Genomic DNA, 26,644 nt, shown 5'->3' with positions numbered 1-26,644 from the left:
TTCTAATTTTTTCTTTTCGGTATCATTTATTACCCAAGTTTCACATCCATATGTTGCAACACTCCATACATATGTTTTTATAAGTCTCTTCTTGATATTAAGATGTATCCTTTTTGAAGTGAGCAACTTTTGTTTTTTACTAAAGGCAATTTTTGCTAATGCTATGCGTTGTTTAATCTCGTGGACACTCTTGCCATCAGATGTGATTTTACTCCCTAGGTATACCATTTCTTCTACCTGTTCCAGTTTTTGATTACCAATGAATACATCAGCTTTTACTTTTGGGTCTCTGGCACAGACTAAGATCTTCGTTTTTGTACTATTTATTTTCAATTCTGATGTTCTGAGCATTTCATCCATTTCTTCAACTGCACGCTGTATGTCACCTTCACTCACAGCTATAACCACAATGTCGTCAGCAAATCGTATCATTGAAACGATTTCTCCAAACGTTGATATATTATATAAATCAATATTCAAACAAGTATTTTTTGAAATACTTAACTTTGTGTACTAAGGATAATATTCACGATGGTTTGAAAGATACGGGGGCTATGATAATTTGAGAATTTCAGTAAATAACAATAATCTATAACTACCAACATTTATAAAATGTAAAAATTGTTTGAGTATTAATCCTACTGTCTTGTGTTTACTGTCTAGATTCTAGTATCCAATATTACATATATTTAATATTTTTGTAAGCCCATTTTTAAATACTATTATCCTAGTGTGTATCTTATGTCATTGTACGTGGGATTTTTTAACGACACGGAATTTCGCTAAAACAAAAAAAGACATGTTTCTTTATTTTTAACAGACAATTTTTTTATAATAATTTCAAAATGTTTAAACACGCAGGAGTACCAATAGCAAAATCAACTTTATTTTTTCAAATAGCAACTACAATATTTTTTAATGGATTCTAGTAAAGCTTTTTTTTCTGAAAATTTTGATGGTCAAATCATCAATTTTGGTTCGCTAGTTTATTAACTATAGCCCTCTAAAGTTTATTAAAATCTGCATTAATACTTTTAATTGAAATAATTGGTATAGGTTTAATTTACAAGAGCTAAATACATTTTTCTTATAACTAACTTTTATAACTTGAAATTTGAACCATAAGTTCGCTATATAATTGGTAGGTATCGCATGCAAAGTATGAATTTAGCAGTTGAAATTCTTTAAGAATTATTTAATAATCGTGATTTAAAATAAGCTATTTGCAAGATGTCTAGGTAAATAGTCAATCTCAAAATAGGTTTGTAACCTAACTTAGGCATACTTTTAATCTAAGTTAATTACATATTTTTTATATTATTATAACAAGAGTCAAATACCATTAGGGTAAAACCTAATTAATACTATTGTAAGAAAAGTATGATAGGAATTTATGATAGGAAAAGTACGAAATAAAATTGAAATGTCCAAAACTAAAAAATAAGAAGGGTTATGAATTTCAACTCCTAAATTCATACTTTGCATGCGATACCTACCAATATAGGCCTACCAATAAATATATTAACCTATATGGTTCAAATTTCAAGTTTATCCCAATACGAGAAGAGCACTACAAAACATTGCACTTTTTTCATTACACAAGTTTTTTTAACCCCCATTCATACTTAAGACATTAATGTCATCAATCGAATCCCTTTTACCAATTAACCATTATTACTTTAACCACCTTAATTAATAAACCTTTCTTAATAAAGAATCCAAATTTATGATATTGTAAGAAAAGTAACTGTGAAGTAATTAATTACGATTACTTATAATAACAAATTAAAATAATAATATTGATTTTGATGATAGTATGTTAAAATAAAAAATAACGAACTATGTTTGCCAACAATTTTGTTTATGTTTTTTTTTGTTGAGTGCCATCAGATTACCAATTAAACTACTTAAGTGTATAAAAAGGTAGTTAAAAGAAAAAATATTTAGCTCTTGTAAATTAAACCTTGAAATTGTTATGAAAAAATTGCTTGTTAAAAATAAAGAAACACGTCTTTTTTCGTTTTAACGAAATTCTATGTCGTCTATCCATAATCGTTAAAAAAAACTCACGTACAATGACATAAGATACACATAAGATACATTTTCATAACTCACAAACTAGGTACTCAGTAAAAACCATCTGTTTAACTATTCACAGTAAAAAACGTTGGTTCTCAATTTCTCATTTAAAAAATAGAAGTTTATATCAAAATTGTATAAGTACACTCTTTAAATGGTGTAAAAAATCTAAATAATTGAAAACATGGTGCTTAATTAATAAACATAAAATTCCAAAAGTCAGTATTTGTTTAAATTCATTAAAATAAAAATTAGGATGGATCATGCATGCATTATAACAATGTGTATTTATTTATACGACGCTCGTCTTTATAGTACCTTATTCCTATATTATACTCTACGGACTACATCGTTGCATTGATATACGAAAATATTGTAGACGTTCTATAAAATAGTGAAACGAACCCAAACGGCAACGCGTTAAGAATTTCCCACACAATCGCCAGATGGATTCAAACGCGTCTTGGCAATTTGTAGATTCAAACGCGTTTTAGTGATATGCTAAGGTCAACATAATTCTTCACATCCACTATATTAAATTATACATAGTTTAATGATCCCCGTAGGTACACGTTTGGCGTATTATATAATAGTATAATATAGACTATAGAGGCTCAGGTAATATTCCGGTACGAAGAATACATTTCGTTCGGCCAATCTGAAATCCATCTATGCGGCAAGTCGTATGAAAAGTTAAAAAAATAATTAACAAAAACCACTTAGGTACCTCTACCGCCGACCGCCGTTGAAATATTTAAAATAGATACCTCCTATGCGGTCGTTGAGTCAAACATGTTTTTTTTCTTAAAATATTTCTTGCTGTACATCCGGGGATAACCGCGACGACCGTGACCGCGAATAAAGGTAATACCAGTTCTCCAGCCACTTGTTTATTCACCGGGGTTATCCCGATGAGTTGCCCTACGACTCGCGTCATCATTTTGTTATATGTACCTAGCAATTTATTTAATGTGGTTCGAAGTAAATAAAAATAAAATAATAACAAATTTTTTAAACGTAGTTGCGGTTGCTGCGATTTTACATATGATACCTATGCGAGTAGGTATTTATTATTTTGGTATTTGATCGAAAACGATTTGGGTCATAATAAAAATATCATAAATGTATAATAATAATAAAATATAATAACACTCTTCCGTCACTGTAGTTGTTTGCGGTATATACCTACTTACGAGTAGTAACCCGTTTTCAGTTGTAAAATGTAATTACTACGAGTCTATGACGTAGGTGCCTAACCTCTGCAACTGCAGTCCTTAAACCTGAAATGTCTTATATTTACGTAATTTACGTTGATAGAGAATTAGATTGATCATTTCAGCATCGCATATATAGATGTGCATCTATAGATGTGCATATAATTGATTTTTTTTATTAGTATATTAATAACTGTTTTTTTTCCGCGTGCTTAAAATATTCATAATTGTAGTTCGCTATTATGTGTTCATAATATTCATAACTAACACTATAATATTGAAGCCAGAAAATGTTCGTGTTGATTACTTTTTGGCTAAACTAATACGATATTTTCGATTCGTCTCAATTTTATAATCTTATAACATTTACACTCCCTCGTGTAGAGTGCCTATACTTCGGTGGCCCGGAAAAGTTAATACATTTATAAGCAATCAAACGTTTGCTTTTTAACTCTTACTAGGCATAGAATCATGAGCTGAAGTGCTGTCGCTAAATGGTTTCCTCGACAAACGAACATGCCTTTTTATTATTCTATTAGCACTCATTGTACCACTATTATGTATAGTAGTCAGTAGATTGTATGATTAAAATATACGCAAAAACTGTAGAATATAAAATTAATATACATAATATTTTAGATAGTGTATCTTTATCATCGCGTGAATTAAACGCTAAATATTATAAAACTGTTTTGAGTTTGAAATTTAATATGGCGACAAAAAAGTTGAGGTTGCCGGGAATTCAATATATTATGTAAAATACTAACATGACGTTCGTTCTTGTATGATATTTTATTTTAGCCAATAGGAAAAAGATGACATTTGATAACTGCACCCTTTAATAATGTGCCAATAAAATGTACATATTTTAATTTTATAAATAATAATTTCATTGACGATTACATAAAATTGGAATGTTTTATTGGAAATACAAAATATATATAGCTATATATTTTTACCGATCGTCTAAATTATCGACTCCTTTGTTGATTCGTTAGGATAGGTATCGTTTGGTTATACGTAAATTATATTATAACATTTTTCGGCCTTCGATAGTGTTAACTCTGAAATCTTAATATTGTTTTTTTTCCGACCCCAAGAATTCCGCTAGCACCGGCCCGCATAATACGTATCCACTATTCTACTATTTTCACTGCAGGGATTGATGAGAAAATAGACGTTTAACAAACATTTAATTAATTTAACATTTAACATTTAATGTCGAATTCATCGATATTTTGATACAATCCGATAATTTATCGATATTGTTCATAAATTGTAATGATTATCGAATAACGAACCTGGGAAAACGCATTATGTTATCGTTGAAATGTTTTCGTTTTCAGAAACTCTTAATGGTCGAAGGTGACGAGACGTTCGAGATGTGGAAAACACCAACAGCAGCCGTTTACTTAAAGGTATACATATTCAACATAACGAACCATGAAGATTTCTTGTCTGGGAGAGACGAAAAACTGCGGTTTCAAGAAGTCGGACCATATGTTTACAGGTGTGTATTGAATGTTAAATTTATATTTAAAAATATTATTTTAGAAGTAGGTACCTATGTACTGCGAGCGTATCATACCATCGTATATCATTACAAATGTATAAACTGTTATATTCCTGCGAGAGGAGCGTACTCGATCGAAACAAAAACACAAAAAATAAATTAAAATAACAACATGCTTGACTTACCTATAAACGAATAACAATAATATATGATATAATATAAATATAATATGTGATGTTAAAATTAGTTATACTATGTTATATTACTCATAAAAAAGTAATTACTAGGTTCCTAATAGTAATACTAATAAATCATAATATATCCTTCTGACTTTTGAGTGATGCTGACACATCAATTTCGCACAGAATCATTTTTTGTATGTGCAGATGATTGATCATTGAATTCAATAAGTTAAAATCACGTCATCAATAAATTACACGTGGTAAGTCACTAAGATTATAATTAACAGGGTATACTCGTATACTGGAAAACTACTATTTACAACAAAGCGACTTTTCTACTTTTGATTAATATATATTATATATATCTATACATTTTGTTTTTCATTTATTATTTTTCACATTTAGTTCAAAACATTATAAGTTATTAATAAATAATATTATTACTAATAGTTATAAATTATCATAAATTTTTAAATTTTAAATTTTACAATTCTACTCTAACATGGAAATGATGTTGAATAATAAACCTAACGGAAACTAATATTCAGATACCTGTCACATAAAATACGGAAAACGAATTCCAACGTAGCAGGCCCAGCCAATGGTTAAAAGATTAAATACGCAATTACTAAACGATTTTATACTATTACTACCTATATTTTAATAATATTATACATATATTGCCGTCGACCGTATCGCCATATTTTTATTACCTTGCTTATTAAAAATTGATGCATTGATAAGTTATTCAAAAAATTTTTACCTGTAAGTAAAATTAATAATGTATAATTTTTTAATTGTTATTATGTTTTAAAATTAATCTGCGGACCTATAATAAATTTGTACCTAGTAAAATTCGAGTTCTTAATTGTTTTAGTTCAAAATTGAGCGATTCCTAATAAAAACCTTTTTTAGAAAAATTAATTAATTAAAATGTTTTAAATTGTCGAAAGTGTTTATTAAAAATGTTGGGTCCAATCAGATTACAAATAATGGTAATATTTTTAATGTTATTTTTATGACATACACTTACACATAAAATATCTGTATAATTATGTTATCAGATATTTATTTTTTTTTTTATGCATTTAGTTGGTTTTGTAAATGTATGTTTAATTCATTTTCTTAATTTGTATAATACGTCGTAAAAACCACAATGTTATTCAATACACCTTTTAAAGTGTATACTTTTCATCACTAAGTTTATTTTCAACCGGAAAAATTGATTAAAATCGATTATACACACAACACACGATCAATACAAAAACAGCGTAGGCACGATCGACATTATGCGATATATATATATATATATATAAAGCTCAAACATAGATATTACATAATAATGTTATTTTTTTTTCTTTTAAAGACTTTGTTTTTACAATATAATTAATTTAAACAATTAGAATTGTTCGATATAAATTATGTTATTAAGATATAATTACATTGCTTCTCGCAGCTTACAAAATTTAATTGTTTATTGTTTGAGGAAAAATAAAAATAAAGTAATCCCACTAATTACCATACATAAAATGGGTAAGTACCTACGTCACTATCATGTATTTATATAATCCTGCAGTTAGTATGTATCTCAGACTGAAAAAAACATAATTATAATAATAAAAATAAAAAAACGAAGATAAAAAATGTAAAATGTAAAATAATACATAGCGTATATTTTTTTTTACTCATTTCAGCATTAAACCATAGGTACCTAATTATTTTATCAAAACCTGTCTTAATATTATTCACTTTATTTATAGAAAATATATTATTTTAATCCCAAGACATTTTGCAGTAGGTATAACATTCGTCCTAGTGTGAGTTTAATTAGTGATCGGTGAATATAGTACCCGAAGCTATCCCCTATCAGCTGCTAAAATACTATTCATATGGCATTAAACCTTCTAGAAACTCAATTAAAACGAACATATTTAAATATATGTACATGCTATATAGACGTACAGTCCCACATATGGGGACAATATATATTATAATATGCCTATGTAAAACTGGTAATATTGGTGAATATTATGTACAATCTTTTATACGTATACTTATTACCTATACTAGTAGACAAGTGTGCAATGAAGTAGGGCCACCGTCACACATTTATCAACTTTACATATTTTGATTTCGTTTTTTTTCAACAATTTTTTTCACAGTGTGTATTCTATACTACATTATTACCATGTACAGGTGCTAGAAGGATTGATTCATTACGGCAGCAATGTTACAAAAAAACATACACATAAATATCATAATATACCCTATAATAAATAATATTATAATCATTTGAATCTATACTCGTATATTAGCGAATTTAAAATACATAAAAATACGCAATTGATATATCGATAATATTAATCTGTTGAGACCGATTTGTTGCGCCCTGATAGCCGATAGAGCCGATACCTACTGCTTAAAAACAAATTTAATGAGATACAAATACAATTATTTTATAGATGAGAAAAATAAAGGTACGTTATATTTGAACTGTGGATTTGAGAAAGCATTAAAGAAATATTTGTAAAACTGTTTGAAACAGTTATCGACAATCAACGGAAATGATTGTATGCGTTACAAAATCCATTCACACATAATACTTATATGTAGACGCACAAATAATAGAAATAAAAAATAATGCGTTTGTAATATAGCTCCTCGGAAACTATTTTTATATTTTAGCAAATCGGCTGAGTAAAAATTAATTCAATATTCGGTACTGAGTTCAAATTCAAATTTTGTAAGTCGTCTATAATCATGTTGCATCACTATATTTTTATTTTATTATTATATTACACAAACATAAAACATGCTAAGATGTTATATTGATTTAGATTTTAACCAAATATTTAAAAATTGATTTTTATAGTATTCCCATTATATTTTATATTATATATTTATTATAAACACATAATTATAGTTTCGCTTTTTACCGCAATAGTATATTATACATACCCGACAATCACATAAATGTCTAATTATTTTCATTTGTTAATAATATATTAAAAATTTAAATTAAAATCATCAAACATAGACATTAAACAACAGTATATAGTGCATAATCCAACTACGTATATCTAACACAAAAACCAGATGTTTTTTTCTTATTTAAGCTTTATTGTAATATTTAGTCCCACAATTTCCTTACGTTTTTCGGTTTCTGATGTTCGTTTAAAAAATACAGAGAATTATGAACCTATAAATCAAATATAGATAGAGACAATTTAATTTGAATACATATTTTTTTATTTAAGTCATATGACAAATATCTTAAATCAATAATCACTATGTTAAAAAAAAGCCGATGTAAAGTAAAGGTGTTGATATATTAAAATATGTTTAAAAAATTGTTATCGGAATTTGTGGAATACCAAACCATTATTATACGCTGGTCAAAAAATAGATACTTTTAACGTATAGAAAAGGCAAGGAGACTTAAAGACCCACCGGCTACTTTTAATAGATATAAAAATATACAAGCGATTTTCAAATAATTCAGATTTAATTCATATTTCCTAGTTTTCCTCAAAATTGTCTCTATTTTGTCTTATAGGTATTCCATTTGTAAAAACTCTTATCCGGTTTGACAAATCGAACGTTATTCGAATGTACTTATTTTATCAAAATAATATTTTATACAATCTATGGTCCATCAAAAATAAGCTATTAAGATAAATATTTAATATAATGTATAAAAAATAACGGAGCTATCATATTATGAGGCGGGAACCATGATAGAATCAAATACCTACAAAGGTACTTTAAATTGAAATTAAATTAATCAAGGCTAATTTTATAGCAACACTGTGCTCGTGTACCTATACCTAATAATTTGATCTATTTAATAATCGGATATTAGAAACTCGATGTAGAGATGTTAATATTGTTATTCACTATAGGTATATAACCTATTATTTGTATCGACTTCTATTACGAAATGGATATAATATTAAATATGATTACTGTTTAGAATAATAACACCTTTACATAGATAATAATATTATGCACCTAAGTATAGTTGAGCTATGAGTTAGTAATTTAAGACTTAATTGATATAATTTGTTTATAATCCAAACCTGTCCATGAAAGCGTCGATGTAAAATGTTGAAAAATTATGTGCATGAATCCAAAAGTTGCTAGTTTCGACCCGAGAGTAAGATGTTTCGGGATATTTGGGTGTAGGTACGCCATTTATAATGTACCTGTAATTATCGATGGTTGGGGGATTTTATTTCCATAGAAATTGAACATAATACTTGAAATAAGTGTACAAGGTGTAATGTACTATGTATGTAAACCATTAATACCTGCGAGTCATAACTTATAAATATTAACTGAATAAGAACATTTCTATAGTTCTGAAATTAAAATACTAATTTAATTAATACTCTACATCGGTGGCCCGAAATTATGTCTGTAGCGCGTCTACATAATGGTTCTAGTTAAGAAAAAATACATACTTAAGACGAACCGGGCAAGTTTAGTAATCTACGATTTTAAAGATGCACAATGTATGTAAGTTAATTATAGAGTGTATTTATCACATTTATACTGTAATGAATAATATTTCACATTTCATGATTTTTAGTCTAACATAATTACCTAGCTGCGCCGCTTGGTGCTTCTTCACGTCGTCTCAATATAGGTACCTAAGTTTTTTTTATTAGGTAGGTACCTAATAAAAAAAAACTTATAGATTCGTCTCATCTGAATACGGGTTCGTTAAATCACATCGTGGCGTAAATATAATACTTTTTTAGTTATGATGTATACCACCTGATCGCAAAAACGAGAAAAATTAATAAAATGTTTAAAAAAAAACCATTGCAGTAACATTAGATCAAAATATAATATTTTTCGAGTAAATTATGATTTATGAATATTCCAACTTATAAGCGCTAATTTATATTACACAACGTTATATTCAGTGTTCATATTAGATAAGTAGTTTTTATCTAGATAAAGATAAAGATAATGAAACTCTAATGTATCTAGATAGAGATAAAAGATAACTTAACTCATATTTATCTAGATAAAGATAAAGATAAATACTTTTTTATCTAGATAAAAAAAGATACAATTTTTTTTTAAATGGGTTTTAAATTTAGGTATATTTTAGTTGGGCACTGGGAACATAGTAGTAATAATGATGATATAAATAAAAAATATTTACATTATTTATAAACCATAAACTTGGTTTCAGAATCTGTATAAATATTTAAATGCGTTTGTATGTACAATTTCGCGATTTTTTTTCAATAAAAAATGTATCTAGATGAATTAATTTAGATGAGTAAAAAAATTATCTAGATATTCATCTAGGTAAGTCCGAACACTGGTTATATTGTGTATATAAGGGGTTTTGCGTGAAGGCAAACCACTACGATGGATGGAATGCCAAAACAGAAATATATTTTACCAACCGATTACAAGTATCCATTTTATACTATAATATAGATTATAGAATATAGGTATTAGTTAGCGATATTCATTAATAATTTGTACAATACACATATATTCGTAATATCGTATTATACAAGGTATATTGCGATATATTATAATACACGCTATATAGAATTATTTTATGCAATAGTGTAATATTTGTATAAAAACCAAGAAATGTAATTAAATTACAAATAAATAAAACATTTTTTTTTTGCTTAGTGATTATGTAAACTTGTTAAAAAATGTAAATTTTTTTTTTTTTATACTATTTTATAATTTAATTCAAATTTAATAATTTGCACTGCTCTTTAATACAGACAGTATAGACATTATGCAAATTTTAATACAAGCATAATTTACACAAAGTACCTATAAATGGTAAATTACAAAAAAAATTACCCTATTTTTACTTCATTAATCTCATTATAATACCTATATAGATAGGTAACGAAACGATATTAACGTGTTACAATACGTCTCCGCAGTTGTAAATATGTAAAACTCGGACTTCACGGTTTTGGTTGATTGGACCTATCCCAAGACAGCAGAAACTACCTCGGGCAGTAATCGAATTCAGGGACGTTTACGGTGAATATAATCAATAAATGTCTATTGTCTTTGTATTAATACTGCTATAATGAATACTCTAGCAAACAGCTGGAATGAATCAAAGATCGGATCTCTTTTATCCTATTGCCGATATTTTTACATCAATAATACTAGGTACTCTCAAACATTATACGTTGTATACATAATAAAATATAAATTAATAGTACGTTATACACTTATACCTGTGTACCATCTCTATTTATGTTTATCTAGGTTAGGCGTATCGCATATTGGGAACACCTAATAATATAGTAAAATAAATTCCACCACAGAATACAAAACTATGATTTTCGGTTAGGTTAACTATAGAGAGTTAACTCATTCATTCAAGTATGTTTGTGAATTCATGAATTTAAATAAGATAATATATTTAAATGGGCTTAAATGTTTTTTTTTTTATAATTCAATTCTCCTTAGTCCATAATATATTTTATTTTCAGTTATAAGCTTAATACATATTGGTTTCATATTATCAAATATTTTTACTTGTAATATAAATTCAAACATTAAAATTAATTAATAACTGTAAATTTATTTCTAAATCTATAAAAATTAGAATAGTATTCATCATAAACATTTCGAGGTTCGATTTAAAATAATAATTATTATTATTATTATAATAATTGTGGAATAAAAATATTTTTATTATTGTGTATCCATACCAAAATAACTAAGCCAAATATACAAAATTGGCCTTTTAATTTTGATTTTCTTCCGGGTGAGAATTTATCATGCTGCAGCAGTGCTTGGTTTGAAACGCTGTTATATATAGATGCAGTAGATAAAAGTTTAGGATACGTATACGGTTTTTAGCAGCTAAGTATACCTAAGTGTCGACATGTTATCATCAATAGAGACGCGAGGCTGAAAAGTTTCAGAAATTTCCAAGTGAATCTTTTCATGAAATTTGAAAAGTTTCAAGGCTATTAAAATAAAAAGTATTGAAACTTTTCAAAATCAAAAATTTAATGTCGCACGCATACACTAATAGATAAGTAATATAACAATAGTTTAAAATTTAAATACCTATCTATGATTGTAATATTGTAGTAGGTATTACTGGTATCTGCTGTTAATTGTTATCATAACAATTTTCTACAACTAAATTGTTATTTGCTAGTTGCTACAACTATGATAGTATGCTAAATCTATTATCTAGTAATAATTAGTTTTTATAGTTTGTTTAGTGCCTTGTAATATTTAATTTGTTTTCTATGATTTACTGCCTTTGTTATTTATCACGAATTCGAGACAAACCAATTATTATTTATTAAATATATTAGGTTTGTTATTATTTTTAGTCTAAGTTTGATAAAAGTTAATAATAGTTTCTATTGGAAAATCGATAAATTACTAGGAAAATAAATAATTAAACACTGCTTCAATATAATTATTATTAGTATTTAACGATTACCATTTAAATGAAATTAAGATGGCCAGCATCTAATAATTATTACATTATATATAAATCACTTTTAAATAATTTGACAATATTATAAAAGAGCAGTATAGTAAAAAGAGCTATTGAATCATATACAAAACAAATTAAAGGTATATAAAAGTGTAAAATTAAAAGTTTCAACAAGTCAGTGAAAACATGAAATTTTACATCTCTGATCGTCGATACGATTTTCTTAGTACCCTGCAAGCGTCACGTAGAAGTTAAAATCGTACGATATTATTTGTGATTGACTCTGTACATCGCCTTTGTGAGCATGTACGTAATTTGATAGTTTTATATTTAGAGTAAATTCGTGATCATATGGCAGTTAATAAAAAAATTAAAATCCAGTGCAAGATATTAGGTATATTTTTATTTCAACAGATTGTAAGTAATCGTATATTTTACTTAGCATGACACGAAATGTATATACATTTTATACGCTACTCGGCCACGTGTGTGTAGTATAGACCTTCCATTTTGTCCAAATTATACCGGAACAAAATGTAAGTTGGTTAAAATTAAACGAAATTTTTACCCGAGATAATTTGCACGTTTTCATGATTTTGACTAATTTTGTAATACTAAAGGTATGTATTAAATATAAGAAGTACATTTTTGGTTTAGGCACCCAAGCAATAAATTATAATGGTTGGTAGATCTTTTTGTTTCTTGAAAATTCGATGCAGATAATTTATGTAAATAAATTTTTAGCATTTCTGATTCATACTTCCAATCAATCAATCAAATCGGTATGTAGTTTTGGTTCAAGGAAGAGGCGGGTATAACAATATTACAATATATGTATATTACGTAGTATATAGGCTGCAGGTGAGCGTGTTTGTACGAGGACAAACGCGATGATACACATTATATACGACTTTATCATGGTCCACGAATAATTTTAATTTAGTTATAGCAGAAAAGCATTTAAGGCACTTGATATGTATGGGTACACAAAGGGTGTGTTCAATCTCTGACCGATGATATATCGTTGTTATTTTTTAATCGTTCCCAATGTAACATATCAATCAACCCAATTGAGTGTAATGCTTATGAGAGACTGTAAGTATACGCAGGTGCCCACAGTTAGTGTAGACTAAATTGATTTGTTATATACGTTACCGTCAAAATTAATTGTTCATAAATTGACCATGAATAACACAAATGTATTAAATATTATGTTCAATCTTTCAAAAATGTGGTTGTTGAAACATTTTGATATTATTTTTATGACAAATTTGATATTTTTCCAAATTTAAGATTACACATAAATTTGCACCCCCTTCAAAAAAAAAAAATTGTTACGAAAAATTGTGATGTGGTTGTAACAGTTTTTATTTTTTGTATACATCGCAAAAACGATTATTGTCCCTTTTAAATGTCGATATTTTGATAAACACTGTTAGCTACAATAGAACACAGAATTTACGATTATGTTTGCGATGTATCATATATCCCCGCAAAACTTGCACAACCGGTTTTAAAAAAAACTTGCACATTTTCTCGTAAACTTGGTTTCTGTTTAACATATTTTTCTATGTGGTGATATAAAAAAATCATCATTGATTTACAGTTTTAAATTATATACAATTCTTGTGGTGAGGCGAATGAAGAGAGATTACTGCGTCTTGTATCTGTGTTCTAGAATGCAAACTTATACATTTAAGATTTAAACATCGGTCAGTGTATGACTATTAATAATATATCCACACCCATTTTAAGTTTATAACAACGTAAAACAACAATTTAAAAAAAAATTCCCCTGTAACTACTATTAGAGTTTCATTTTTTTTACTGGTAATATCGGTATATTGCGATGATATATTTATTTTTTTTTATTTAACAAAATAGTTTTATACTTATATCAGTTATATTTTAAATACACTTATGTCCGTATAGATAAGTAATTTTGATAAAATGAGATCAGTAACAACATGAAAATCACATGAAGAGCTCCCCCACCATTTTCCATTGTAGAAACCCTCCGACTTGAGGGGGGAGGGGCATGATATATATAAGACGCTATAGAAATGCATTTAAGACATTTTAATGTCACACGTATTACGTAACAGCACTTTACACGAAAATATCAAATATTAAGTATTAAATCATGGCCATAAAATATGATGTGAATAATTATAAATTGAATTACATTTTGTTTTCCGATACCAGTTATATTTAATTGTTATAACTACCTCAACATACAGTAGATAAATATTGTTCTAAGCAATACAATACATCATCACTATAAACCGGTATTTATTTATTAACATTGCTTAGTGTATTATTAGGTACCTACCAGTAGAAAATTATATACCTAACCCTATAGCTGTACTGTTTGTGCCTTATTTGATTTTATTTGAAACAATTCATTTGATAATGCATGTACCTACCTACTATATATTTGAATAATAGGATTGAAATATTTTCAGGGAAAATTCGTCACACGAAAACGTAACGTTTAATACTAACGATACGCTGACGATGACGCCTGTATTTCCGTTGACATGGGTGCCGGAACTGAATGCTGGAAGAGAAGACGACGTGTTGATGTTACCAAATATTGCCCTCCTGGTAAGTTATTTGATATAATAAAACATTATTTAAGGACAGCGATCCATCAGCCATGGTGCCTACTGCTGTAGACATAATAAATTAAACTCAAATGCGGACATAGATACCGGTCAAAATAATATGTTCGGTGATCGATTGCCAGACGAATGAATAATTATTTTGAAGCGCGGTAAAGTGACGTACCTATACGTGAAGTTGGACCACCCACTTGGGCGTAGCGACTCGAGATCTTCACCAATATTTTGCAAACTATTAAAGAGTTAATTGCAAGAATTTTATGGTTATTGATTTCAGGATTTGCGAGTTGCCCGTTTATAAGCTACTGCAGACAAAAATAAGTATGCGCGTGCCTACCCACTCGTGTCGCTCTTAGATTTCGATAAAAAAATTTCATAAACAGCATAGTAAACTCTCAAATTCTTGCTATTAACTCGTGAAATATTGGTAAAAATTTAGAGTTGTTACGCCAAAGTTGGTGCACTATCTTTACGTACGTGGTAAACCGTCCATATCACACACTCCGTCCTCACTCGTTTTGTATTGACTTATCTCTGTCACATTATAGTTAAAAGTTAAAACGGACAGAGAAAAACAATGTTTCGCTTGGAGCGAATTCGGTTGTTCACAACGATATTTTGATATTTACAGACTCGCAGTCGACATACAGTAAACGATACAAACACATTATACCCAATAGTAATATAGTACCTATATATAGCAGTAAAACGAAGGCTTTTGTTTAGCTGATATACTGAAACCTCAATAAATTATCATATTATTATGTTTTCTAAATAATATTTTCTTCAATATAATTAACCTTATATCGACCATTGGTTTTTTAGAATGAATAATAATTAAATCCTTAAATATTTTTTTAATGTCACCTACTATTGATATCGAATTAAAAATGTTGCGTACCTATCTATACATTTTCAATTGTTAAATGTATACAAATTAAACCAAATGGGAATTAGCCTATGGTTCATCAAATTATACATTATTATTATAATTTCAAGAAAGGGTCGGGAACCTTTTTGATGTCAAAGACCAAAAAATAAATATAAATTTTTCACGGGCCACAATATTCCAATATACCTTATTTTATTTCAAATAAAAATGTATGGTCAAATCAATTTTTGTTTAATTAAGTTTTAACTGTTAGATATATTAATTTAACAAGGTATCTACGAACAAAAAACGTTTTAATCCACTGTTTCCCAGTCCATACTATCTTAGTTCGTAGTTTTTATACATAATGTCTATTTTTTATAAAAATGATCGTTTTTAATTTTGGGCCACATAAAACTGTTATGAAGGCTATAAATCGCCGACCCCTGATTTAAAGATTTGGATTTTTGAAACTCAACCCAACGAATATGTTTATAATAATTAACAATAATTATTGTTCTGCGTATACCTAACCATTATATATAATCACGTTTCCAATTCTAAAATATTGTTTATAAAATTATTTTTCTCACTGTGTGTTTATAGAGTTTTGCCAGTATTATGTCAGATGCTTCTTTGATCACCAGGATGGGTGTCAATCTACTTATTCGGCAAACGAAATCCAAACCATTTATCAGACAAACAGCTAAGGAGTTCATGTTTGGTTACGAAAGTCCATTAGTGACTATAGGCAACAAGTTCTTGCCGTCCTGGATCGCGTTTGACAAGCTGGGCCTTATAGACAGAGTAAGTTTAGAAAATACTAAAAAGTATCACATTGACAGTTAAGATAAATAACGGAAAAAACTAATGTCAGTGAATTTGGCCCTAAATATTTGTAGGTACAGGTTTGAAATTTATTGGACAAAGTTGGGGGACCCATTTCACTGATATAAAAAATAACGATTCCAAAACTAATTTACTAAGGAAAAAATACCATTTTTCGACTATGTTTTGGACTTAGTTATGGTATACCTATATAGGTATAGGTATAGGTACTATATAATATGCCTACAAATAGGTAGACCATAAAGTATTGGTAATATTAGTATACTGTATACATTACATACAAACTATCAAACTCCTTGCATGTGACTTTTACAGTTTTACGCTAGTAAAATTTTTTTTAGTGATATATATATCTTATATTTTTGCCATACATTTTGCCTGCAATTAATAGATTCATAATATTATAGTAAATAATTGTAAAATATCGGATGAATAAAATATATAGTATCTACCTATAATGGCACAATCATTTATGTCTATACGACTATGCGTCGAATGTTTATTTATTAAACTGAATAAATACATTAATTAGCTGTTTCATTTAAGAAGTTTTTCCATTTTTTCGACACAAAACTATAAAAATGTTTATCCATTAGCATTTTATTTTGGAGTTAATACTTTGACAGTCACATAGTTATTATACAGAGTGATTGTTTAACAGAAAACATTTATCTTGTTGAATATTAACGCTTTTAAAAATATTCTTTTTCATATAATTTGAATTTGAATTCAATACCAAACAATGTTTTTAAAAAATATATTTTAGCATTTGTCTTTATTATTATTAGGTAAAAATACCTTTTTGGAAGACAAAATACATCTTTTGTTTCATATTATAAAACAGAATATTTGTCTGAGAATTGTTAGGTATACAATTTGGATTTCGAACTATTAGTGTTTAGTTAGAACTTATAAGTATTATATAATCACTTTGCTTATTAAGGAGTAATTTCATCAACATTGAAACTTCAGATACTTAAGAAAAATAAAATAACCGTTTAACAATAAAAATAGTGCAATAATATACTATAAAATCGTTTCTTCCGAAGTTATGAGTAAAAACGCTAAAACGGATCACTCTGTATAATCGATGTTCAAATTCAAGGTGTGCTCAAAACGAAACCAGTTACGTGTAGCTGAAAATTGCATAATTGTTTGTTTTGCGCGTGGTCGGACGTTTCTTCGCCTCTTCTGAATAATTATAAACGTATACGACGTAAAATGTATAATATTATAACTCGTGTGCACGAAAATTATAGGCTATAATATTATGTTGTCTAATCGGCATGACCGTGTAGTTGCCATACGGAAAATTTTATCCGAAGTTCGGATTAACCAAACTGCGTGGTTTATAATTTATAAATTATGTATTATATTATAATACTCGAGTTTATACACCTAGAATATAATGACGATGGTTAGACCACACAGAGAATCCTGGTTATTGTTCGCTGCGCAGTTGGCCTCGTTTTGTTAAAACATGATTATTAATCATAATGCATAACAAATCTGCGGGTTGTACCAAAAACATTATTTTAAATTTAATTGTTTGTTTAAGGAAAACAAATACACACGCTCGTGTACGAACCGTTGATGTTATAATAGTAGGTATACAATTAATAAAGGTAGGTACTTACACACCGAATTTCACTTCAATATATACAATTATTAACTACGAACATAATATTATAATACATCACTCTTGAAAAGTAATTATTCAAATAATGGTTATTTTTTGTGAATAAAAATACGGTATTGGTCAAATAGTAAACAAGATGAGCTAGTGCGTATTATTGTATTGCAAGTAAACAAAAACAGGCAATCATATTTTGACGAGTTCGTGAGATTTCCTACAAATATAAATAAAATTAATTTAATTTTAATAAGGGAAGTATACTGAAGAGTGCATACATTAATGTCAAAAATAAACATTTTTTAAAATTTTGCTAGATACATAAATATACCTCCGTCATCTTGTATAAGTACGTACGTAAATGGTAAAGTACAGTATAAATTTATATTTATTCGATATCGTTGAAATTCAATAGTTTAGAGAAGTTTTAAATTATTATGTATAATAAATATTATTAGTTTAATAATCTATTCATTTCCTGTCACGTGTAAAACAAAAAATATTCCCAAGCATTCATACTAGCATTCAATACACCTACCCACGGGAAGAAAATAACTAAACAAATGGCTACATTATAAACAACATTTCAATACTTCATAGTATACGATATACCTACAACTTTATTGTGCAGAAAAATAATAACATTTTCTTAAAGCGCGTCGGCTTTGTCCGTTTCACCAGTAAAAACTCAAACTAATCTATATATAATACGACTTACGAGTCGCTACACCTACCTAGGCTATCTACTTCTGCATTTTCAATTTTCAATAATTCCAAGTTGCGAAAATAAATTTAAACTATAACGACTACACACGTCAGTGGGCACTTCGGGCGCGTCTCGATGAATAAATAATCAAATCTATAATAAAGTATAATATGATAATTTAAAGCACATTCCACGACATTACATTATACCTACTTGCACGGTGGTACGTTATATATTATGTAGTTCAAATAGTTCTGAGTAATTCATTATGGTAATTGATAATAATATGTGTGCATTATTGTTGGTGGGTGACCATTGCGATACATTGAACACAAATCATAATTCAAGACATGCAGTAAACTTGTAAAGTATTTGGCAAGTTCTCAGGTGAACAAATCACTGACTTAAATCTTTAAGTTGTTTGACATTGTGGAGGGTAAGCACTTAACGATATCATTATATTTATTTCGAATCAGTAGTGTGAGTATAATGATTGAAAAATATATTAAACCTATATGGGTTTATTATGCATCGTCGTTTTAATGGAAGTAACTCAAAATAAATCTCTTATTTTTTTTACAATTTCTGAAACGACGAATCAAAGAGTATAATTTGTTAGAATATTATGTCAATATTTATTTTGCTTGAACAAAAATAAAATGTATAGGTATGAATCACAATATTGTTTATTTGTACGGCTGTATATTTAACAGGAAATTCAGACGACTGTTGCAAATTGTGCGATAAGTTGTGGTATTTTACGAAATTTTAATGCGTGGCAATACGATTTGTACTCACAAAATATATTCAATTATTATCTCCTCGCATGTTTGTTCGTCTGTGTGTACTTACGATTTGTAACCGATCAGGTTAGGATAAATCATACATAGGTTTTGTTTTTGTTTTTTTACATACTTAACATAGATCGGTACGTTCTTGTCATAATAATATTATAGGTATTTTTATTTCTAATTACTACTCCAATATGTATAGGTGTACCTAATCATACGATATTTTCTTTCATTAACGTATAGAAACCAGGAACTCTGCTAAAAGCTCCAAGAGTGTGTTTTCCTAACTTAATCTATAAGCTGGTAATCAGTTTCAACTTCTGTCGGTATACGGCCAAAATACTAACATTAACAATGTATTGTCTACTGCGTATAATATAATATAATATAATATACATTATTTAGTTACACACTTACAATATATTTTATTCATTTTGTTTCTTCTTTCTTTTGAGGGAGACTTGAAGTGTTGGTTGTTCTTATTTTGTGTCATTTGCAGATGTACGACTTCACCGGCGACAGTGCAACGATTTACACAGGATCAGGAGACGTGTCTAAGTCCGGGACCATTGAGAACTACAACAATAGGCCATATCTGCCGCAATGGCCAGCGGCCCCTTGCAATAAAGTTATGGGTGCTTCGGATGGTACTAAGTTTCCATCAGTATCAGACGACGGTACACAACTTATGTTCTTCAGGAAGTCTCTCTGCAGGGCAATTCCGATGGTACGTATTATGGTGCGCGTAAAAACCACCCGTTGCTTCTGGACTCCCGGGGACGTAAAAGTTAGATTTTTTTTTAAAGTATAAATCGTTTGCTGAAACTCGTTTTGCGTGTAGCAGACAACCACTCGGGCTATAATTTATCATAAAGAGATGAGAACTTTGACATTATCATTTAAATTTGTTTTGTATCAAAAATAATACAAAAATAACTACCTCCTTATATTATTTTTAAACTTTAATTACATTTTTTTTTACAACCTAGGCACTTCTTTGGGATCTCAACAATTTGATTCATTATCTATAACTTATTTAAAATTGTTTTGTTTTATAATTACCCAATTACCTACAAACATGTTACTGTTTGCGACCATTTGTAAGTTATTTTGAATAAGTAGGTATTCAAATTTTTCTTAAAATTTCATTAAAATTTACCATGTCCGACCACTTGAGTAGTTGTTGTTTGTGGTCCTCTTAACAAACACGTTCCATTTGCACCTGATAAATTGTGAATTCAAAGTTTTGGCGTTTTCGTATAGTTTTGATGAACCGACAAAATGTGTTGCCATCACTAAACGCGATCAACACGAATAACACTAATGTTTATTTTTTACGATCGGTTTTAGGTAAAAAATAGTGAACTGTTTTTGCACAACGGCTTGGAAGTAAATAAGTATATTTTCGAAAACGGATCATTGGACAACGGTGCCGACAACCCGGCTAATAAGTGTTTTTGCCGTAAAAACAAATGTTTGAAACCAGGACTGATTGATGTCACCGACTGTTACTATGGTAAGATTGCCAATTACCGTACAATACCTACTACAGGGCTTGAAATAAAAAAGAAACATTTTGATTTTTATTTCAATTTTGCTTATCGATATTTGTTTTTTTCTGATTTAAATTTGAAATAATATATTTATATTATGATTTTACGATTTTTATATTGTTGCATTGCCGCATAATATCAATTTAATTGTATTATGATTTCTCATTAGATTTTGAACATAATTTTTCTATTTTTTCAATTTCAATATACATTTTGAATACTAATCAATAATTATAATAATCATCAAAAGAAATATTTGATTTTGATATCACTTCTGATTTCTTAAATGCTTTTTAACGATTTTTATTGATATTTAAAATCAATTTCTTCCCTTGCAATATTATGTCCGTTGGAAAAATACTTGATTGTATATTATATTATTATGATACTACGGCGCCGTATACGCATACATTTATTTTATGCGCAACAACCGGTTATAAGCAGATTTTTAAAGCTCAAATCTATGTTGGTTTTATTTTAAGGTTTTCCTATCGCATTGTCTTACCCTCACTTTTACAAGTCCGACCAATCGATATTAGACGCCATCGAAGGAATGACTCCTGATCAAAAACAGCACGAAACCTACTTTCTCATCAACCCGGTAAGACGATACCTTATAATTATTACCAAAACATAAGTACCCAATAATATATAATATAATATTACGATGATAGCATTCCACGTTGTTGTTGTGTGTTTTCCAGAGATCGAAAATCAAACGCGTAATTACAATTTATTGTATTATTTACTACCTATTGTTTGTGTTTATATAGGAAACGGGTATGCCCACACAACTGTACGTCAGAATGCAAATTAACATTGCTCTAGGTGACATATCGAACATGGCAAACACAGACTATTGTAGCAACTTGGTTATACCATTAGTTTGGACTGAGATTGTAAGTACCTACCCATTTATTTAGCTCACAATATAATTCTGTCGCTATTTATTATGACTATACGTGCACAATAATGAGACAACATAAAATGTAATAATAATAAGTAACAACACAACATAATATAGTAAACAAAATGAATAAATAATTTTCGTTAAGTGCTAAATAATTAACAGAAATAAGTCATATTATGAATGTTCTACAATAAAAATACAAAAAATAAAAATAATTGCATTACAAAACGAACGATATGAAATATTAAATTTTAATTTAATCTGATACAAATTTAAATTAATGATTACTTTTAATAGGTTCACAGCCGCTATTCTAAATTTAAATCGTTATAAAAATAATACGCACGGCTAATTGGTTAAGGCTATCTCGATGAGGTTAACTCGCAATCCTAATAAATCAAGAATTTGAATAACATTTTAACACTGGAAATAGGTCGGTATAGTACATGAACAAGTTATCTGTTTCAAATTAATTTATCCAGTTTGGATTCTAGCTATTGGAAAGTCGGTCGTTATAATTTCAATTGAAGTTTTTCTCAAACGATCCCTTGTACCTTGTACAGTTGTACATTAAGCATAATATTATAATATACAAATACAATAAACATGCATAGACAAATAATTGATTCACTAAGCAGTATTCATAAAAACTAACATAAATTATGCATTTATTTAAATTCACATTTTTGAAATTTTAAAGTTTACTTAAATAGGTACTATATTTTTAATTATTTAGATTCGTTATGCTAGAGTGTTCTGTTGTGAAGCAAAATTATTTTTTCCAAATAAAACCCATCTTTTTATACTGTACATTATTAAGCAGATGATCTTTTGTTGAACATTTTGATAGGTATATTGAACTTTAAACGAGCAGTTTTTGAAGTTTTTTTTAATATTTTGCATTTTAAATGTGCAATTTATTGATTAAAGGATAGATATTTTAAAGAGGTGAGCTGTTTGATAAATTATATTGAAATAATTTTTAAACAAATCATATAGTTTTTTTTTTCAAAAATCTAAATGCATTTATTATAGGTACTTACACCATATGACTACAACCATTTATTGGTATAATTGTGTGTGTTAAAAAAATGAAATCCTTTCAAATTGGTGAAACAATAAAAAATAAAATTTGGTACACTGACTAAGTGTATGATAAAAATGTTGTAAAAAAAGATTTGCTCTTTGGTCATAAAATAGATAAGTATAGTATAACAAATATGCAATATAACCTTCAAATATTTATACATTACGTTTGTCTTATAAATTAATAATTCCACACTGTACCTATATATTTTATTAATATATATTATACATAAATATATCGCAAAATATATGAAAATCATAAAATGTTTTAATATTTAGCCTTCAAGAAACACTAAATGAAAACGATAAACAAAAAAACAATCCGAATATATAACACTTAACGTTTATGTGGGATAACCTTCACTTTAAATCGCGTTATTTTTTATAAGGTAAGGGACATTTGAATATTTTACTTACTCGATTGCTGAAAACAAAAACTGCTAAATCATACGTTATTACTTTTAAAAACATAAAGTACTCAACAAAAAATAACCCGACAAAAAAGTATTTAACGAAGGATCAAATTGTCAACTCGCTCTCGTTTGCCGAAACTTTATAAGTAGTAAGTGTTAGAATTTAAAATGTATTCAATCAATGCTACGATCTATAAACATATTGTATTATGTCCTTATATTAAAACAATATTTCTGTTCAAGCGTACATGCTAATGTGAAATACTGTCAGAGATTTTGACTAAAAAAACATGTCTCCGGGCTCATAAAAAAAACTGTCACTAATCGAAAATCTCTATAAATCATCTTAAACGAGACATATTCAGTACCAGAACAGCTTAAGTATTAAGTATTTAGCTGAACAGTATAGTCGTCCAAAATATGTTATTAAACAATAACGTTTCACACGATTAAAAACAAATCGGGCTACAATCCAAGTTAGGAACCCACATTTTCATCACAAAAAGAGAATAACTTTGGCAGTGTATAATATTGTATGCGTTTTTAATATTCTTAAAATATATCTCGAAAAAATAAAACCAATATTACAGTCAAAGTTCTCCTACTTTCAAAATTTGAGTTTTAGTTGTACAACATGGTCAATAATTAATTAATGTATAAAACAAACAGTAAATATAAATATAATATTGTTTTAACATTGCGTATTTTATTTCATAAAGTGGATATTGCCTGCAAATGATAAAAAATTGATATAATATTATGTACTAATAATATGATTTTGCGGTGTCTGGAAAAAAAAATCCAAGTAGTAAATGATAAAAAATAAAACCCTACAAAAAAAAAAATTATTTAAATCAAGGAGTGTCGGCACTGCATGTAGATACATCGATACATGGTATGCCTTGTAAATTGAATGCATTCATCGCTATACGCTAAAAATCTAAAAAAGTATAAAATATGAGGTTGCTATAATAACACCATATTACCATATTATGGTAACCTAATATTTTATTAACCATCGGTGTACATAATATACATTTCAAAACATAATTCTAAAACGATATTGTCTTGTGCGGCGTTTCAGGGATTCGAAAAGCTGCCCGATGACATGCTGAACAAGTTCTTCGTGTACCTTCGGGTCGGGCCGGTCGTGTTCGTCGGGCTCAAGTACACGCTGCTGGTCGGCGGCGTGGCGTTCGTCGCGCTCACCATTTTCGCGTCACTGTTCATACCCGTCGACGACGAGCTGAGGTACCGTAACTCGTCGGCGTGGCGCCGCGAGAGCCAGACGCTGACCACGCGGGACACGGCGCCGACGATACGCGTGCCGATACCCGCGGCCATCGTGGCCGGCAAAGAGATGAACACGTACTACAACTCCCTGCTGGACGAGGACGGCGCGGCCGCGGCCCGGCTCAACGACGACCTCTGCGACAGGCTGGACGTGGTGCACGAGGTGAGGTCGCTCAGGAGCAGTTGCACCGGGTCGGAGGAGGACGACGACGACGAAGACGACCGAATCGTCTGACCGACCGGACGACGGCACACGAGAAATATTGTTATTTATAATACGACCCGATGACGCAACAGCATTTTGTCGCCTCGACATATTATATAATATTATTATTTACATTTATTATATCATAATGTTATTAATATCATCGAGCTGTACGATATGCATATATATATGTATATATATTTATTTATATTATGTACCTGCGCACATTATGTATTTGTGTAATGTGTATATAACATTTAATCTCAAAGCCATTCGAAGAGAAAAATCAAAAAATTCGATTTAACTTTTGTCCCATCACGTTTCGACGATTGCCATTCCTCGTTTTTAAACCGTAATGACATTATATATTATTATATATTATTATATATACGTACGTCGTGTTTATTCATAAATGTATGATACAATATAATATGGTAATATATTACTATATAATATTATATCGATGCAAAAATGTGATAACCTAGACCTAAGTTATTAAAATGTTATTTTTATATTATATTTTATTTTAAATTATATATAATATTATACACTGTTTACGCACTTTTCGGTGTCGGCCCGAATGCGATCGGTATAATATATTATACGCGTGTTTGTGGTCGATCGTACATTTCTTTGAATCACCCGGATAAAAAATTATACGACCGTTGTTTTTTTTTTTTTTATCTCTCCGGTGCGCTTACAAGCCCAAATAAAGCGTCTCTCGGAAATCCTATGGATATATTATGTTTATTTTTTTTTTTTTTTTTAGGCATTGGCCATTGACTTTCATAATATTAACGAGGAAATTGCTAACTCCCACCTTAACCTAATAATAATGTTATACCCAAACAAAAGTAGTAGTACCAATACCACAATGGCGGGTTTACCGTAATAATATCCATCGATCGGCAATTATTTTATCATCATTGGAATCAACCTCAAATAGCACTACTGATTTTATATTCCAGTAATACTAAATTAATTGACCACAAATCATACGAAAAATATATACCTATCGATTGCATTTGCCCAAAAGACCACAATTTTTTTATAAATAGCGATAGGAATAGTAATATATTTGACATTTGTTTTGTGTACACAAATATGGAACAATGATACATTATAATATATTATTTAACTATTATAATTTTTTTTTTTTTGGCTGAAAAGTTAAATAAAAATATTTTAGTACTAATTTTATTTTAACTTTTAGTTTAATATTATATTATAGTATACCTATATTATACTGGCCAA

The 26,644-nt window shown here is 28.7% G+C and overlaps 1 protein-coding gene across 2 annotated transcripts in view; it reads left to right on the top strand.

The window, feature by feature from the left end:
- The window catches only part of LOC132934852 (scavenger receptor class B member 1-like), a 92,133-nt gene extending 65,934 nt beyond the window's left edge, over positions 1–26,199 (top strand). For both annotated transcript variants that reach the window (XM_061001236.1, XM_061001237.1), the window contains exons 3-10: positions 4,640–4,803; positions 14,922–15,063; positions 16,558–16,758; positions 20,430–20,657; positions 21,281–21,446; positions 21,966–22,084; positions 22,257–22,382; positions 24,977–26,199. In XM_061001236.1, coding sequence (XP_060857219.1) covers positions 4,640–4,803; positions 14,922–15,063; positions 16,558–16,758; positions 20,430–20,657; positions 21,281–21,446; positions 21,966–22,084; positions 22,257–22,382; positions 24,977–25,420 — 1,590 coding nt within the window. In that variant the 3' untranslated portion in view covers positions 25,421–26,199. The remainder of the gene's footprint in view (positions 1–4,639; positions 4,804–14,921; positions 15,064–16,557; positions 16,759–20,429; positions 20,658–21,280; positions 21,447–21,965; positions 22,085–22,256; positions 22,383–24,976) is intronic.
- Positions 26,200–26,644: the final 445 nt, after the last annotated feature.

Source organism: Metopolophium dirhodum, chromosome 1 (assembly GCF_019925205.1).
Source record: "Metopolophium dirhodum isolate CAU chromosome 1, ASM1992520v1, whole genome shotgun sequence".
Taxonomy (NCBI): Eukaryota; Metazoa; Arthropoda; class Insecta; order Hemiptera; family Aphididae; genus Metopolophium; species Metopolophium dirhodum.
The sequence above is the reverse complement of the archived record's forward strand: the minus strand, read 5'-3'. Positions and strand labels throughout refer to the sequence as shown.